Source organism: Sesamum indicum, linkage group LG9 (assembly GCF_026168435.1).
Source record: "Sesamum indicum cultivar Baizhima isolate 11 linkage group LG9, ASM2616843v1, whole genome shotgun sequence".
NCBI classification, from domain to species: domain Eukaryota; kingdom Viridiplantae; phylum Streptophyta; class Magnoliopsida; order Lamiales; family Pedaliaceae; genus Sesamum; species Sesamum indicum.
The window spans coordinates 20,467,146-20,485,153 of record NC_142665.1 but is presented as its reverse complement, the minus strand read 5'-3'; the positions used below and the strand labels follow the sequence as shown (position 1 = coordinate 20,485,153).

The following is an 18,008-nucleotide window of genomic DNA, read 5'->3' as shown; positions in this document are numbered from 1 at the left end:
TATCTGTCTATGAATCAACTATAAGAGGGCTTAAGCATGAGTTTGGTTCGTCGAAGGGTTGACCTTCAAATGGAGGTTATATTTGATTAATTACTCCGTCAAGCATCAGGTCCTAACCTTGGCGTACGTAAAAGTCGTATGGCTTGACATATGCATAATTTTGGATGAGTAGTAACAGTTGCTGAAGATGGAGGATTCAAGGCTAAACTGAAAACTGGACAAATCTTAAGTGCAATAACCATGAATGGAAACACATTTATGTCCCATGATATTAATACCCATCATCTCCTCCAAAGACACTGCAAATAGAGGCACAACATTGAGGCTGTTTCTATCGTAACAAAGTCTTGGTTTTTAAAGGGAGTGATCAGACCGGCTGGGCTGCCAAATTGTGGAGAGATGGAACTACTAGGATACTAGGGCATAGCATCACCTTCATTTCCAAAATTTCTCTTGTTTTTGCTTCGTGCATTTTTCTTCAGGCGGAAATTAATGTACTCCAGGCGACAATTTCAGAGAACGAACTCAAAGGCTTAGGGACCCCTTTCCTCCCTCTTGAAGCATGTATTCCTTCTTCATTTGTTCCAGGACAGAATCATTTGTGCTGAAAAAACAGAAAACAAGGTCAGAGATATTAACTACCAGGGTTAATCAACTTATATTATAAGAAAAACAGAATCATTCATGTACTTTTGCTTGTTTTGGTTTAGTGGGTTTCGGGTTATGAATACTTTAAAACAACCAACCTGTGTAGTAGGTTATAGATCTATATGCCAACAAAATTAGCTATGTTATTCAAAGACTTATTGACACCGGTTAAAGCCTTACTCAGATCATTCAGGTGCAGTATTGCTAATCTTCAGTATGGAGACATCAACATGTATTTCTTGCCTAGCTACGCCTACGAAATTATGATACAGTGAAAGAGCTCTAAAAAAGTCAAGTAATAAGCCCTTTCGAGCAGAACATTAAAAACTACGTGGCTGTGTGAAAAGCTTGGTAAGCTGCTAACTTACAAAAATATCATTTCTAATGATCGCTAGGCACAGCCAATCACTCTGTAGCACTAAAAATAAAACATATGATACCTCACCTCCAAGCTATCAGTTGGTGGAGAATGATAGATAGATATATAGACTTAGCACTGCACACAAATATGAGATACCATCCAAAACCATCATAGAGACAGGGAAACAGAGCCTGAGCAGGCCTGAGCTCAACCATTCATAATTCTGAATCAGATGTGCTTATTAGCTTGATCTGCTGGATGTCTGACAGACAGTAATCATCAACTGCTATTAGGGCATCAGAAACTTGTCCATTTGGAAAAAGAATCTGCTGATACTCCTCTAAAATAAATAGCAGCTAGACATAAGTGCATAACTTCGGCCCTTTTTGTTTCAGCAATAAATACTAGGAAGGAGAACCTAAACAAGGGAGTACCTAGGCTCCTGAATAAAGCCTCTCATGACAAACTTTAAACAGTTCCCATTTAGGACGGATCTTGCATTGTTTTCCAGAAGCTCAGGAAGGTGCTTTTGTTATTTTCCATTTGGGGAAGGAACAAGAGAAGCATTCGAGAAAAGTAACATTTTCCAGTGAGCTAGGGAAATTGGAAGAACTTTTTTTTCTCTTAAAGATTTCAATTAAGAACAGAAAAATACATTTCCTCCTAGCCAGTGATGCAAGCAACGCCCCCCCCCCCCAACAAAAAAAAAAAAAAAACCAACGGATACCATACATGCCTGTCGTTGAGCTTCTAAAATTGTAAAAGTAATATGCTCAAACTTTGGAATGAAACAAGAAAAGCATTAGAAAAAAAATTCTATCAGAAATTTCAAATAACTGTAGAAAACAACACATTTTCTGCAAGCCAACTCTATGAGCATCTGGCAAATCTAAACCCCCGGCCTCCCAGAAAAATAACAAAAAAGAAAGAGAAGAATGTACAGTCCTACCGTCAAGGTCATAAAATCTTAAGAGACATGGAAAGAAAGGAAATATATCAAACTCACTATTGGTGGAGGCATGCATTCAATTCCTTAGCTTGTGTGCGACATTTCCAAACAACAGATAGCGTTCTGCCTGCAGCACATTCAGCATATTTGGCTGTGTAGCGATCGCATTCTTTTAGTGCCTTCTGCTTCATTTTACTGCGCAAAGCTGAGGTTTTTGTTGAATAATTATTTGCATCTAAGTAATAAACTCAAAGTTCCAGAATGCATAATTACTCAAATTTCTGTGATACCACATGAAGATATTGTTGGAAATGACCTTGAGAGAGGATAAACGCAAGAAACTTCAGACAGTGATTCAACTGACAAATCCACAAGATGTATTTTACATACAAATGCACAAAATATCAGCAGAAAGACCAGAGGATTCAAACAAGTGATCTAGGTATACTCAAGTGCTTTCTAATACCATGACCAGTTAATTCATCATTTGCAAAAGAAACATACAGTAGTGCATCAACACAGCTTAGTATAGCCTAGGATTACTGCACAAGAAGCATGCTGCAGCACTTTATATACAAATCACCATACCCAAGACCAGATTCTAATTTACAGCACTATATAATTCAGAACCAGAAAGGCACGGACTATCAAAATTTCTGAGGTTCGCCACTATTCTAGCATAAACTGCATCAGCGAGCCAAAAGAGAATAGGAGCAAAATTTTAGCAAAAACAGAGTTGGCCATGTCAGTGCAAGTTTATTCACAAAGATCGGTATCCTAAGGTAACCTAGACATCCTTATATGATTCTCCACACCAGAAGAAACGGTAGAAACCTTTGTTCAGATAAGAAGAAAATAATAAGATGAAGAAAGACACAGAAATTTAAAGGAGAAAAACTGACGAAGCATTGGAATGAGAGAACCTAAGCTCATATATTTTAGTGAAGGTAGGGAAGCAATAATAAGATGAAGAAAGATGCAGAAATTTAAAGGAGAAAAACTGACAAAACATTGGAATGAGAGAACCTAAGAATCATATATTTTAGTGAAGGTAGGGAAGCAAGTCTTTTTCTTATAAATGTTCAAGAGGGTGACAAAGGGGAAACAGAGATTCAAACAAAAAGATACAGTTTACAAAGAAAAATAAGTCTTCTTCATTGGTACAGGATAGGATAAATCGCGAAATACTTAAATTTGATTTTGCATGTATGGTAAATACAATATCCCAAAAATATTAAGGGGAAGAGGGTGTTATCTAATTTTCTGCTTGTGTCTCCCTCTAGGTCTAGAGAATTCTAGCTTATAAAGTCTTGCCCCACCTCCCAATTAGGTCAGGCCAGATTACAACTTCCAGGTAAGCCAGTTTAATAATGATGCTAGAAGACACATCAACTCTCAGAAGAAGCGTCGTCTAAACACTGGAATTACAGCCTCCTAAACATTTGAAAAGCTCATTGCCACACTTGAAATCCAAATATGTTCTTGAATCAACAAATCATGCAGTGCGCTTCGAGCTTTCTACAGTAGGAAAGTCATCATTTCAATCCACCATTGCCAACTCCACATGTATATTGCCAACTAAATTTAGAGTCTCGTACTCCAAAATAACCAGAGAAATTCCAGTAAAATTCTCACTCCCACTAATACATCCAAAAATATCGTAATATATCAAAAAAGGAACAAAAAATTTACAGTAATATGGATTTGGTTGAAATCAATTAACTCTAAGTAAAATGCGTCACATTTTCCTCCAATCAAAAACTTACAAATTATTTGCTCTCCACGCATATTTTGCTGGAATACAAGATGTAAGTATGGGAACGAAAATAGTTCTCAGTAAAAGAAAAAGGACAAATAATCCAAAAAATCCCTTCATAGCTGCAAATGAAAAGCGTGATCGTGCATTCAGCAAAGCATCCATCAACATAAGGTAATATTCCAGCAGAGGAAACAGGAAAATAGGGTTTAAGGGGGATTTTTGAGCGTTTGGATTCAATTAAAAATTACAAAATACCTTCCTCAACCTTCTTCTTTACGTGATTTTCCCTGGCTTCTTGTACGTAACCCATATCGCCAAATTCACACTCCCAAACTCCAACTGCTAAACAAAGTGCGCCTGTTTTAGCTCCCGTTGAACAGTTCTCTCATCACCGTTTTTCCCCCATTTCCTTCAACCAAAAGCGTTCGAAACTAAACGCGAGTAGTCAACAATCAAGAGTTATGAATACAACTGCATATAAATGCCTAGGGTTAAAACACACTTTCTTCCAATCATTTCCTTACAATTATTCTTCTATAGATAATTTGAATTATTATAAAAACTATATCAAAATAAATATATTTCCAATTTTATGATTGTTATAATTAGTATACAAATGTATACACTCTATACACATCAATTTCTTAATTTGTTTGGACAATTCTATTACACATATATGATTTTAATTTATCTCACTTCTATTTTGAATCATGTTTTAAAGTACTGTAATGAATTTCAAATATTTTTAATATAAAAATAATTAAAATTCTTATCATATGTATTTAAGTTAAAATCATTCCATCCCAATACAATTTGATAGTTTATAAAATCACTCGATTTGAAATGTTATCTTTAACATTAATGAATTTCATGAATCAAACATAAAATTTGTTACTCTAATACTTAAGTCAATAATAATTTTAATTCAAAATTAAATATGAAAACAATTGAAGAACGAGTTTATTAACTTAGAGAGAAAGTGCATATGATATGTTTATAGAGTGACTGATTTTTTGTAGAACTAATACGCCTTAAAGTGTGTCTTACCCCTAAACTTACAAACCTGGCTAGATTGTAAACTGGTGGAGTCAAACGCGTAACTGTTCGAGTTTATTTGAAATTTTATCGAGTTTAAAAGATTGTGTTTGAGTTTGATTTGATAATTAAAAATTGAGTTTGAATAAGTTATAATTAAACCGCATGTAAGTCAAACACGAGTAATTTAATATTTTTAAATTTTATTTTTATTATTATTTTTATAATTAAATCAAGCTCAATTCAAGCTTGAAGAGTTGTCAATCAAAAAGTTAAGTTCAATTTTAGTTTGTTAAATCGTGGTCAAACAAGTTTCTACCAATCAATCTCGAAAAAAATATCGACTAGTCTGATTTTTATTTTTCAACTAATATAGGTGGCGCTGTTTTATAGATTGGAGAGAATTTTTTACTTAGATAATCATGTTTCCAACGTACCCGAATGTCGTGAACTATTGTCATCTGAACAAGGGATAACTTCCACCAATTGGGCATGAAGCCGATTTCAAGGGAATGTCTAATTATCCAAAGTGACCGATACAAACTCCCTACTTACTCATTCGTGTTGATTAGGTACCTGCCTGCAGAGATATGTTCAACATGTCGCATAGGGTCAAAATTTCTTTATTTTGCCAACGAGGCTTTTGGTTGGTTTCCTTTTTGTTTTTACCTTAAAAAGGCATGACCATTGATATTTGACTTTATTGACATTTTTTACTTAGAAAAGGTAAATACTTTTTTCAAATCAAAGTCGGCATTTTTATCATGCCTTATCTTATCAAAATAAATTCAACAAAATTTGAGCCTTTTTTAATTAAATTGATGCTCGTGACATCCAATATTATAATTATTATATTACTGATGGGGGTTTATATGTTAAAAGATAAAAAGACTTTTCATTACGGGCAAAATAAATATTTCGTCAGGATTCGCGTATAAAATTTGTGGGTCGTGTCGCCAGGACTCGTCTTGTGGACTGACCGAAATCTGAAAAGGATTATACACCACATAATCAAAGTTAGGAGAAGCCCAAATAAAAATACGTGGACTAATTCACTTGAGGTAGCTGACATTTACTGCTATGACTATTTAACTTCTGATCGCATATTTCTACCTCGATCAAAAATTAATTTGAGCATCAGACAGTTTTCGTTAGACGATTCCGACTAACTTGACATACGTGTTTATTCCTCAGGATTCACAAATTTAAAAAGATTACATAGCGAGATCAAAATCGTTGATCGAAGTCACATATTTTGAGTCGGATCAAGTTCTATCGTGTTGATTTAATTACTATTTTTTTTAAAAAAAAATATAAAGCTAGTGAATTAAATTGAGACTAAAATTTTCCCGTGAGTTGGACGAATTTGTAATGCCCGCGAGGGGCGGTGGCAGTGGCAGTCCCACGCCTCATGATCGCGCAGCGCACAATGACAAGAAAGGAGTTTGACGAGTCAGCGCCAGCGTGTAATTTCCCTAAATTAGCAGACTCCGCCACAACCCACCAACTGTCCCATCCTCATTGGCCGGCACCCCCCCTTTCTCCCACTCCTATTATTTAAACACCTCGCTTCTCACTCCGCAGGCAGGAGACCCATTTCCAAGGGAAGATTCATTTCTCTGTCAAATTTCTATAGCTAAGGAGGTAATTTTCCTCGATTTTTCGGATTTGATTCCCATTTTTTAGCTAGATTTCTATTCTGGGTTTGGAGTCAGTATTGGATGTTTAGGTACTGAGATTTTTTTTTTTTTTGGGGGGGGGGGGGGTTGGTTGTTAGTATTATTGTTAATTGTTTTGTGGATCTGAATCGTAGATCTGAGGGAGTTTACTCGGGCTAGATCTTCGTTAATTTGTTTTTCTGAGCGAGTCAGTATTGGATATTTAGGTACTGAGATTTTTTTTGGGGGGGGGGGGGGGTTGGGGGTGTGTGGGGTTGGTTGTTAGTATTATTGTTAATTGTTTTGTGGATCTGAATCGTAGATCTGAGGGAGTTTACTCGGGCTAGATCTTCGGTAATTTGTTTTTCTGGTTGGTTGCTATTTTTGCCGTTTTGTTTGTTTAGGAATCGTGTTCTTGTTCGTGGATTCGAAATTATTTTAGAGGAAAAGAGGGTTAAAGTTAAAGAGTGCAAAGAATTTGTGCTTCTGTTTATGGTTGAATTTATAACTCTTGCTTTTGTTATGCGGTTATGATTTGTTTATGTTATTCTTTGAAAATTGATGTGGTGGAAACAGGAACGAAGTAATGGAATGGGGATGGAGGGACATACTTTGATGATTGTCTTTTTCTATTTAGTTGATGTATCTGGGATTTTGATAGCACATTGTGGGTTTATTCTGATCGGTTTCTTTTTCTTGTTTGAGGTTATAGTTTCAACTCTTGTTTCTGTCGAATGTTATTCTGAAATAAATTGAAGCTTAGGCTGATTGTACTTTCAACTGATAGTGCTTGAGTTTTTTGTGGGCTGGAAGTTTGTTTCTCAAAGGAGTATTGAACATATTATGTGATGTTTGACTTGAAGTGTTCCACAGTTGATAAACTGTTGACTAATCAAATAATACGCATTCTGCACGCACTCACAAATACTATGATTGTTGTTTACTGAATAAGGTTTTCATGGAATTTTCACAGGTTAAATTCTAGTAATCACATAAAAGTATGTCGCCAGCTGACTCTTCATGCGAGGAAAATGTGTACATGGCCAAGTTGGCCGAACAGGCTGAGAGGTATGAGGAGATGGTTGAATTCATGGAGAAGGTTGTGAAGGCCGTGGACACTGATGAGCTGACAGTCGAGGAAAGGAACCTTCTCTCTGTGGCATACAAGAATGTGATTGGTGCTAGGAGGGCTTCATGGAGGATCATCTCTTCAATCGAGCAGAAGGAAGAGAGCCGTGGAAATGAGGATCACGTGAACACTATTAAGGAATACCGGAGTAAGATTGAGGCTGAGCTCAGCAAGATCTGTGATGGGATTTTGAAACTTCTTGAGACCCATCTCATTCCTTCCGCCGCTTCTGCTGAATCGAAGGTGTTCTATTTGAAAATGAAGGGCGACTATCATAGGTATTTAGCTGAGTTTAAGACTGGGGCTGAGAGGAAGGAAGCTGCAGAGAGCACTTTGCTAGCTTACAAGTCTGCGCAGGTGAGTAACAATATAAGTTGCTGGCTTTGTTGTAATAGAATGTATTTTTAATGGCATCTCATGAATTTGTCGTTGCTGTGCAGGATATTGCACTGGCTGAGTTGGCTCCCACTCACCCAATTAGGCTGGGACTCGCACTTAACTTCTCAGTTTTCTATTATGAAATCCTTAACTCTCCTGATCGTGCTTGCAACCTTGCGAAGCAGGTATATTAGGAAAAATCTCTTGGCGCTTATAGTCGTTTGCTTGCTCAAAAGAACTTCTATCGACTTGCAGTCTGCAGGAAAAAATGACTGCCTATGACTAGAGCTTTAAGTGGAAACGCTAGTTGGCAGGCATAGTTTGAGATTGCTTTATATCAGATAGTCTTAGATTGCATGGTGTTCAATTGTTTTGGTTAATGGTCATCTTACCGTTCGCTTTTATCTTTGTAAACCTCCTCACTTATCGAAACGGGCGGACTTTTTCAGGCTTTTGATGAAGCCATCGCTGAGCTTGATACATTGGGTGAGGAATCATACAAGGACAGCACATTGATCATGCAACTTCTCCGAGACAATTTAACTCTTTGGACCTCTGACATAGCGGTATATATGAAATTTTCTCACCACTTCTAACAAAAATAATCAACACGTCATTTGCATCTAGTTGCTGTTCTATCCTATCTTTTTATTTTGACAAAGCTTTTTACAGACCCATGGTACACATGCCATTTCACTTTATTATTGTAAATGATTGTCGGTTTTGTTTTGGTTTTAGGATGATGCTGGCGATGAGATCAAGGAAACTGCCAAATCTGGCGAAGGACAACAGTGATGCATTTGTACTCTAGCAGTTTACTCTTTCGTTTTGTTGTTTTAGTATAGAAGTCTGTTGGAGCAAGATTTGGTGGAGATGATGCCGGGGTATTTGTGGTTCTTGCAGTTTGACCAATTTACTCGTTTTAGACATGGATGGTGATACTGTTTCTGTTCACGAGAGTCAATGTAAGAATTTTCATATTGTTGTTATGTTCGCTTTTGTTGCTACCAGAGCTGGTGATTGCATCAAGTAATACATGTTAGCTAATTGAGCAATCGGAGTATCCTCGCTTACCTATATTACAATCGGTAATACTTCCAACTCGTTATTGTGGATTTTCTCTAGTATTTGCCCAAAAAATTGGATTATGCCTTGAAAAGTCGAATAGTGGAATAGCGGCAATACTGAAGAGTGTTAAATGGACTTGTCACACTGAATAGTCATCACTATGGCTTCATGTTATATTCAAAATTATACTCTTACCATTTCTAATAAATTGTTTTTATCTTATTTTCCCCATTAGAGGAGATGATTTTATATGACACATCAAATTGTAAGAGTCATATGATACTTTCCAAGATCCGCCTGGATATAAATTAGCATTGTAAAATATTAATTCGAAATATAAATTAATCTAATAAGGTGGACCTTAATTATAAGGTTAATCTATAGATTATTGGATTGCATGTGTTTTTGGGCCATTGAAAAAATGAGGGATGTAGATGAACTTTGTTAATAATATATGGAGTTGAGGCCGTAAGAATCAAAATATGTCACACATAGGAATTTCTTTGGAAAAAGAAATTTTTATATTGAGCTCAAGTTTCGACTTGTTTGAAGTGATATCCATGTATAGAGTTTGAAGGTACTGATAAAAATGAGATGGATTCCGTAGTTTTTAATGGGACATGGAAATATATTATTTCCATACTTTTTTTTTTAGTAGTTTGATTGACTACTATTCGGATAATTATTACACTTCCTTCGGTGTATAACTTTCAATTTATCAAATTAATGTTAAAATTATGTTTCTATATGATGAAGTCAAGGAGGAAATACACATGGATCAATATGAGGGATTTGTAATTCATGGAACCAGAGAAAAGTTTGTAAATATCTTAAGTCACTTTATGGATTAGAACAAGCTCTCAAATAATGGCATTAGAAGTTTGATAAAACTATTCTGTCGTTTAGCTTTAGTGTTAATAAGAGTGACAAGTGTATTTATTGTAAAGTCAAAGTAGATAATTGTCAATTCTATGCCTGTATGTAAATGACATTTTGTTATTAGGGTCTAACTTAGAGCTAATAATCGAAATCAAGTCATTCTTGAAAGACTAGTTCGAGATGAAGGCTATGTATGAGGCAAATGTAATTCTTGCATCAAGTGATTCGGTCAACTGATGGTATAGCAATTTCCTAATCTCATTATGTTGAGAAGATTATTGAGAAATTTTGCTAGTAGAATTGCAAAGAAGCCTTATGATCCTTCGGAGGCTCTTTTCAAAAATGAAAGTGGTGTATTGGTTTCTCAAGTAAGGTATTTGCAATCATTGGGAGTTTGCAGTATTTAGCAAATGATTAGACACCATATGTATCGGTTTTGTCTAAAAAATACACTAGTTGCCTTGATATAACCCATTGAGGAGTTTTGAATAGGATACTTAGGTACTTAATGGCACAACATCACTAGCCATATATTATGACAGGTCCCTACTGTTTATGAGGGATATAGTGATACTAGCTAGATAGTTCAAAACTCGAATAGCAATGGGTGTACATGATATATATTTAACTTAGGTGGGGCATTGTCTCCTGGACATGACATGCTTTGGTAACGCGGTCTACTTTGGTAACGAGTTGTATGTCTTGGACACGACAAGGATAGAGGCAGAGTTTGTATGAGTTGTTGGTACAACTTTCCAATGTAAACCAACATCTTCCGCCTATTGCAGTGCATATGATAGTCAAACTACAATTACAAAAATAATGAGTCGTCAGTTCAACCAAAAGATACATCTAAGTTAGATTTAAGTCTATAAAGGAGTGGTGTCAGACAGAGTAATCTCTATTGATTTTGTGGGAAAAACAAACAATGTGGCTGGTCTTTTGACGAAAGGACTTGATTTGTCAGTAGTGCAAAAATCAGATTGGGAATCAGACTGAAAATTCAATAGCGATGTATTTATGATAGCAACCCAACCTTCTAAATTGAGATCCCATGAAGAAGGTTTAATGTGATATTAACAAGTTGTAGGGTATATCTGAGCACTTAAATTTAGACTGTACTTTGTATCTAGAGTTTATCCTCTGTAATTCTGGAAGGCATTGTAAATTGCTAGTAAAGTAAAAGTCCTACTTCGAATGGGATTGCCGAAATATCCGATCGCTCTTGATTACACATTTGTAATCACAGAAATGTTACAAATATTTCTGGCAGTTACTAGTCACAACATTACTGTTGTTTAATGTTGCGGCGTCCTTGAGCCTTATATAGAGCTAATTTCTTACCTTCAAAACATGCAAACATAAACACAACATCACAACAAAAGCTCTCTCTCCCTATCTTTCAATTCTGGTTTTGCTTGAGTATTCTAACGATTGAGTGTTGTTTGACGTGAGTTTCAGCAAAGTGCAGAAGTTGAAATTCAAGTAGCATCTTATCTTAGTAGAAGACTAGAAGTGACGTTGTACCTAGTGCACAACTTGGAATGGGACATTTAGTTCTTTAAAGGCAAACAGATTTTAAATTTGTGATTCGGTTAAACAAGAATTATTATAATACAATACTTATCTAATAAGTTTGCATTTTCATTTATGTAAGCAACGTATCTAATTATATTTTGTTCCAAACTATTTATTGCTTTGCGAACTATTTAATTTTACGAAATTGTAAAATTTGATTTGATTTAAATTGTGATTCTTGTTTTACAAAACATTTCCTTGGATTTTATTTTCAACAATCACCAAAACCCACAAACTTTATACGCAAAATCAGTTTTTGTACAAATCGACACTTAACACCTGAACAATCCTACCTTAAAAACACACGGCAAGGAAAGAAATGTTCCTTAAGAAACCTTGCATATGAACTTCATGATCCTTCCTCACAACGAATCTACATCGGACAATAGTCAGAAAAAACTCAATTTGATGCAAACAACCAACACACATAAGAGAATATCGACATCCACAATGAGCTCCAGCGGAAAAGAAACTAGCACCATGCGAAAACTCAGTTCGACTGCTTGTTCTATCCCCATACCTAGTTGGTAATTCATGTACAAAGAAAAAAGGACGTGCTAGTACACCTAAATTATTTTTACAATATGCATATAAGTAAAACATAAAAAATAAAATAATTTAATTAATTATAAATTAAAATATCACCAATCAACTCAAATTAGGTTATTCTCGAATTACACAAAAAGATGACGTGGGCTCAAATCCATTTAATAAATGTTCTAGAGAAAAAAAAGGGAACACCAGAAATTCACCACATTAGATACTCAATGATAATTTAATTCAAAATTTACAACTTTTTTTTTGGTTTACTTTTTAAAAAATATATACAATAAATTACATAATAAAGACTCCCTTCTGTAGAGTAATTTCAAACTTATGAGACTTCTGTAGCCACTAAAGTACGAATGAATGTTGGTTTTAAACTGATGTAAATGTATATCAACTAATTGGCACTCAAAGGCTTCCAAAGCCCAGTCCAGAACTATAAAGAAGAAAACACTCTGCGCTTGATTAATACCTAATGCTCCAAGAACTAGCAGTATACACAGGCGTGTGATGCATTTTCGAATCAGATTCGCACTATTGCTTCAACTTTGATACCACTGCCTAAACTAAGGAAAAAAATCCCATCTTTATCTCCACCTATCAAACACTAGTACATGTGTATATATCTCCACGTTTTTAGTGAGTGAATAAGTATAAACTTGCACTAGCAGCAGAGTGGCAGCGTCATTCCTTTACTGTTATGGCCTCCAAAACCGCCGTTATTGCATGGTCCGGTTCGCCGCTCCCGCACACTCATCACACACACTGCAGTTCTCTGTTTTTATTCTGTCATTACTGTTTGCTTCACTGTTTTTCAGGGGTTCGGGAGAAGACGGGCAGTTAGGAATCGGGACTAACGAGGAGAAAGAATGGGTTTGCACCGTCACTGCCCTTCGCTCCGAGAAGGTCTGCTCTGTCGTTGCTGGCAGCCGCAATTCCCTTGCCATTTGTGAAAACGGAAAGGTTTTTTTTCGAGCCTTTTTGACCTTTTTCTGTATTTTTCTTACTATTTTCTATGCTTCTCGCTCATATATTTGATGGGTTTTGAGTAATTATTATTACTGTGTTGTTGTTCTTATTTTGTTGAGTTTTGGGGGGTTTCGTTGTATTTGATTATGTTTCTGTGAAATTTAGCTGTTCACTTGGGGGTGGAACCAAAGAGGGACACTTGGGCACCCACCGGAAACCAAAACTGAAAATGTTCCCAGTCAAGTTAAGGCTCTTTCCAGTGTCAAAATTGTCCAGGTATTTATGTTAATTTTGAACTTTGGACTACAGTAGAAGATAAGAGAATGAGCACTGTTGTTGCCATGTTTAACAGTTTGGTTTTCTATCTCAGGCTGCCATTGGTGGTTGGCATTGCTTGGCAGTTGATGATCAAGGCCGAGCTTACGCGTGGGGTACGTCTACTTTGTTTGCAAATCTATTTAACTTTGTTTGGGGAGGAAAACAAATTAGAAAAATAAAGTACTCTATGAAATAGAATGTTAATCTCACTGCACCTTCTAAATGATTAATGGAAATCTTGGACTTGACTTTGGTCGTTTCGGTACAATGTGGTTCAAAATTCAACATGATGGTGTAAGGGGGTTATTATATTTCTGAAGGATGAGGTTATGGTAGTGCAGGTGGTAATGAGTATGGGCAGTGTGGTGAAGAACCTGAGCGTAAAGATGATACAGGCAGACCTGTTAGAAGAGATATTGTCATTCCACAGAGATGTGTGCCGAAACTTTCAGTTCGTCAGGTGATTCGACACAACTTATATAAGGGTGTTTTTATTATTAGTATTAAATGAGAAAAAGTATTTATGCATCTTCAACTCCGGGGTTGGGTTTTATAAATTTGATAAAAAGTTTAGGGCTGGAACATGAACAGGTTGTCTTGTCTTTAATGATCTTTTCTATAGGGAGTTCTTGATCCTTCTATTGACTTCATAGCATTAGGGATTAGAGCTCCTTATTGACCAGGAAGGAGCATCATTCCATAAGTTTCTCTGGCCCTTTTGATTTTGTAATGCATATGCACTAATATCAAGCAGCGGCTTGCCAACTTTTAGATTCACTTTTAACATATCTAACTCTCTCATGCTATAGGTGGCTGCTGGTGGTACTCATTCAGTAGTTCTAACACGGGAAGGACATGTATGGACATGGGGTCAACCATGGCCTCCCGGAGACATGTATGTTCCTGTGAACTGAAGTCTGGGACATTGTTTTTGTTTTGAGCTTTCTTCTCCCTTCGTTAAATCATCCTTGCTTCATGATCAATCAGTCTTTGTCTAGAACCTGTTGCTTAGATATTGTACACATTTGCTTATTTCATTGTAGAAAACAAATATCCACCCCAGTTCGAGTACAAGGTCTAGATAGCGTAAAGGTGATTGCAGTCGGAGCTTTTCACAACCTGGCCCTTCTTGATGATGGAACTTTAATGGCATGGGGCAATAATGAGTACGGCCAGCTTGGAACTGGTGATACCCAGCCTAGATCACAACCTATTGCCGTCCAGGGACTCTCTGATCTTAACTTGGTTTGTATTGCCCTTCTTGACATATCCTCTCGAAGCCTTGTTTTTCTTTTCTGATGGCGTTTTGTGACCATATTAATCATCTGCTGCCAACAAAATATGAATTCCATCTATCTCTGTCCAGTATTAATCCTTTATTTATTTTGGTTGGATAACATTTGTAAAACTTTTGATAGGCATCTATCTCTCATAATGTTAAGCCTGAACTACTATGGTGGAAGTGACCAAGAAAAGATAAGAATGAAGAAGTTCTATTGTAAAGAAATGTAACTGAAAGGCATCTTAATACTATCGGAGATGTAATACCAAGAATAAATGCATGAACGATGATAGATGGCAAAAATCGCAATTGAGCTCCTCTAACAAGAGAGGAAAGTGATTTACTTGTCATGGTTCAACAAGTTGATGAAGCATTTAACGACCAAAGTGAATGATCTGCAGATAATTTTTTGAATTTCCTCGAAAATAAAAGAAGAAATTTTATTTGTTTTCTTCAACCTTGAAATAAAAGGCTCTGCATCAATGTGCAGGTTGATATTGCTGCAGGAGGATGGCACTCAACTGCATTGACGGATGATGGAGAGGTGTTTTATAAGTTTCTATTCTTTTACTCTGCATTTCTCAAGTGAATATAAAGTTATGCTTTTTCATTACAGAACAGTAGTTACCATGTTCTTGATGAGTTCCAAAGCCAAATACTGGCTATTTTGTCCCTTGTCTGTTGCATAATGTTGGGTTGGTGGCTGAGATGTTTACATCACCTTCATTTCAAACATTTCAGCTAATCTGTTTACTTGATATGATATCTGAGAATTTTCTCTGAGGCCTCTGTGAGTTTCACCAGATTTTACAGTTGCTTGAGCTTTTCGCTGTTTTGGATATCTAAATTCTGGAAATATTGTAATCTAAATTCCAAACTATTTACTAGATACATCATCACACATTTATGTGCGAACTGTGACGTTATTGCCTCCTCAATCCCACCACTTGCTTCCCAGTGAAACAGTTTTGATGGCATCAAATAAACCCCAAGAATGAACAGTGGAAGTTATGGGATACAATAATTTACAGAAAAATTTGGCGGAAAATATTATCAGCTGGGGACAAGTAGAGCCTTGATTATGTCATTGTTGAATTTTTGAGTACTCATGTTGGTGGAGCTTGAACTGCTTCGGTTATATTTGGTGGAGTTTAATTTGTGCAATCTCCAATAGGTCAAGCACTTTCCTGTAGATGCCCCTTTCCTCCCTTCTGGTATATTGTCTTTTCTCTTCCATTTATGAAATGGAAGGACAAGAAAGTAGAAAATCTTAGGGATATGGAAGGCCACACCTCTACCTTTGGTGTGACGACTGGGTCATGTCCCCTTCAGTTTCAGTTTATATTGTTTCTCGAACTATTATGATACTCTTTTCTTGCTTGTTCCATTGGTGTCTCATATTAGAGTCTGTATCCCCAGAAGACGTCTTTTATGAATATTTTAGAACCCATGCTAATAGACCTTGGATGGCATTGATGTTAAATGTGAGTTGTACTGGTTTCTTATGTTAGGTGTATGGCTGGGGCAGAGGGGAACATGGGAGGCTTGGTTTCGGAGATGACAAGAGCAGCAAAATGGTTCCTCAAAGGGTTCAACTTCTTGTAGGCGAGGACATTGTTCAGGTCCCCTTATTTCCTTATCCTTACAGAAGTATCCTTTAATTAATGACCATCTGATAAACCTTTTATCATATTTCATTGGTGTAGCATGTTTGAGTTGATTAATATTGGGAAATCAAATTGACACGAACTCCACTTTCTCTCAATATGCGTCCCACCTCTCAAGAGTTTTTCATGTGAATCAACAAAGTTCTGGATTTTGCTATCTTTCAATGTGCTATGAAAAAAAGTGGAAATTTCTTCCACATGTTTCCAGTTACTATATCGCTGAAGCATTGCAACATTACTTACTTTTAGTAGCTGAAAATTCTTCTGAAATGATTTAACGATCACTGTTTATCTGAATGATTTTGCTATTGCTCCATTTGTTTTCTTTCGTGCTCTCTGTTTCCATTTTCCTTTTTCACAATTTTGATGTGATGGGCAATTAGGGGTTTCTGGAAATCTGACAGAACATGTATTTTTTAAACTTCTATGTGCTTCTTAGAGAAATCCAGTAATAGTTGGTTCTTGTTCTTATGCAGGTTTCTTGTGGAGGCACTCACTCTGTTGCATTAACACGAGATGGCCGCATGTATTCGGTGTGTGCTTTCACATTCTTTCAGTTGATCCCATAAAATTAAACTATAAGAAAATACGGGTCTTTGCTAATCATATATATTATTTAAAGAAATGCATTACATTCTTCCTAAATCACTCTATCGACCATTGGCATTTACATTATAAAACCAAGTGAAACTATTATTCATAGAAGCATGAATGGATGTTATCTATCATTAACCTTGTGTCTAAGATAGACAGGTTAGAGTTGTCCATCTAAAATGAAGAAATGATTAAAGAGCCTATCTTGTTTAATTGTTTCCTAAGCTAAATTCTATTCCTTTTTACTTCTTTGGACTATTCACCTCCCTTATGATCCTCAAGGGCAATAAATTACTGGCTTGAGGGGGACTGAAATTGTCTAGCTAGCAAGTATTCTGGGGGTTTGGGCCTTATGTTGGTTAGTTTCCATCTTAGCGTTTAATGAATGAAGCAGAAGCGTACACTCCAGAAACCATCAATCAATCTTCCAACAGTAAGCACGATAGTAGGTTTCCAGTTTTTACCAATTTTATGACACCTCCCGTTCTAATGAAATTCATTTGTATGTTATGTTTTTTATTGTCCTAGTAATTTTGAAACTCTTTTGAGGAATTGTGGAAAGATCAAAATTTTCTTTTTCCTCCAATGAATTACTGAAGATATTGCCCACAGATTTTCATGTTTCTCCAGTTCTCTAAATATTTACACATTTACTGTTTTTCCTGTTAATGGCAGTTCGGGCGGGGAGATCACGGACGTTTGGGATATGGAAGAAAGGTGACTACTGGTCATCCAGCAGAAGTACCCATAAACATTCCACCACCCAAGGATTTGAACGGGGCCAATGCTGAAGGCCGATGGTGCGCAAAACTTGTTGCTTGTGGAGGTCGCCATACATTGGCAATTGTAGAATGGCGTGATCATGAACCCGAGCAGCTGCACTGAAGCTTTGTAGATCTACAAGGATCCTAATAGTTCTGCTTTCTGCAATTGCAACTCTGGGTAAAGAAAGGAAATAGCACTGAGGTGAGAAAAATATGCACCAAGGTAAGATTTGGGTAATGTTACATTATGAAGTAAGTTTCGGGCATGTGTCTTGCAGGCATTTGATGCTCTTGTAACTTAGCGTATTACTATCTGTGAACTGGATGTTAAAATATTAAAGTAGATTAAATATGGCATTTGCTGCTCCTCTATGTCTGAAAGGCTGGCATTTTTTTGTTCTTCCCACTAAACTTTGTCTTGCTACA

The 18,008-nt window shown here is 36.4% G+C and overlaps 3 protein-coding genes across 3 annotated transcripts; 2 read left to right on the top strand and 1 right to left on the bottom strand.

Annotated features, from left to right (window-relative positions):
- Window positions 1–203: 203 nt before the first annotated feature.
- LOC105177949 (Cytochrome c oxidase biogenesis protein Cmc1-like protein) lies at window positions 204–4,168 on the bottom strand. Its single transcript, XM_011101262.3, has 3 exons — window positions 3,973–4,168; window positions 2,016–2,163; window positions 204–604 (listed from the first exon to the last, which is right to left on the bottom strand). Exons 1-3 carry the CDS (start codon window positions 4,025–4,027, stop codon window positions 526–528), a joined length of 282 nt encoding a protein of 93 aa, XP_011099564.1. The 5' UTR covers window positions 4,028–4,168; the 3' UTR covers window positions 204–525.
- A 2,071-nt stretch (window positions 4,169–6,239) lies between these two features.
- Window positions 6,240–8,906, top strand: GRF3 (general regulatory factor 3). Its single transcript, XM_011101263.3, has 5 exons — window positions 6,240–6,396; window positions 7,384–7,896; window positions 7,980–8,102; window positions 8,367–8,483; window positions 8,656–8,906. Exons 2-5 carry the CDS (start codon window positions 7,411–7,413, stop codon window positions 8,710–8,712), a joined length of 783 nt encoding a protein of 260 aa, XP_011099565.1. The 5' UTR covers window positions 6,240–6,396; window positions 7,384–7,410; the 3' UTR covers window positions 8,713–8,906.
- Window positions 8,907–12,428: 3,522 nt separating this feature from the next.
- LOC105177952 (ultraviolet-B receptor UVR8) lies at window positions 12,429–17,963 on the top strand. Its single transcript, XM_011101264.3, has 11 exons — window positions 12,429–12,717; window positions 12,807–12,951; window positions 13,123–13,233; window positions 13,328–13,388; window positions 13,617–13,735; window positions 14,085–14,170; window positions 14,319–14,520; window positions 15,048–15,101; window positions 16,069–16,179; window positions 16,701–16,757; window positions 17,494–17,963. Exons 1-11 carry the CDS (start codon window positions 12,689–12,691, stop codon window positions 17,701–17,703), a joined length of 1,185 nt encoding a protein of 394 aa, XP_011099566.1. The 5' UTR covers window positions 12,429–12,688; the 3' UTR covers window positions 17,704–17,963.
- The last annotated feature ends 45 nt before the right edge of the window (window positions 17,964–18,008 follow it).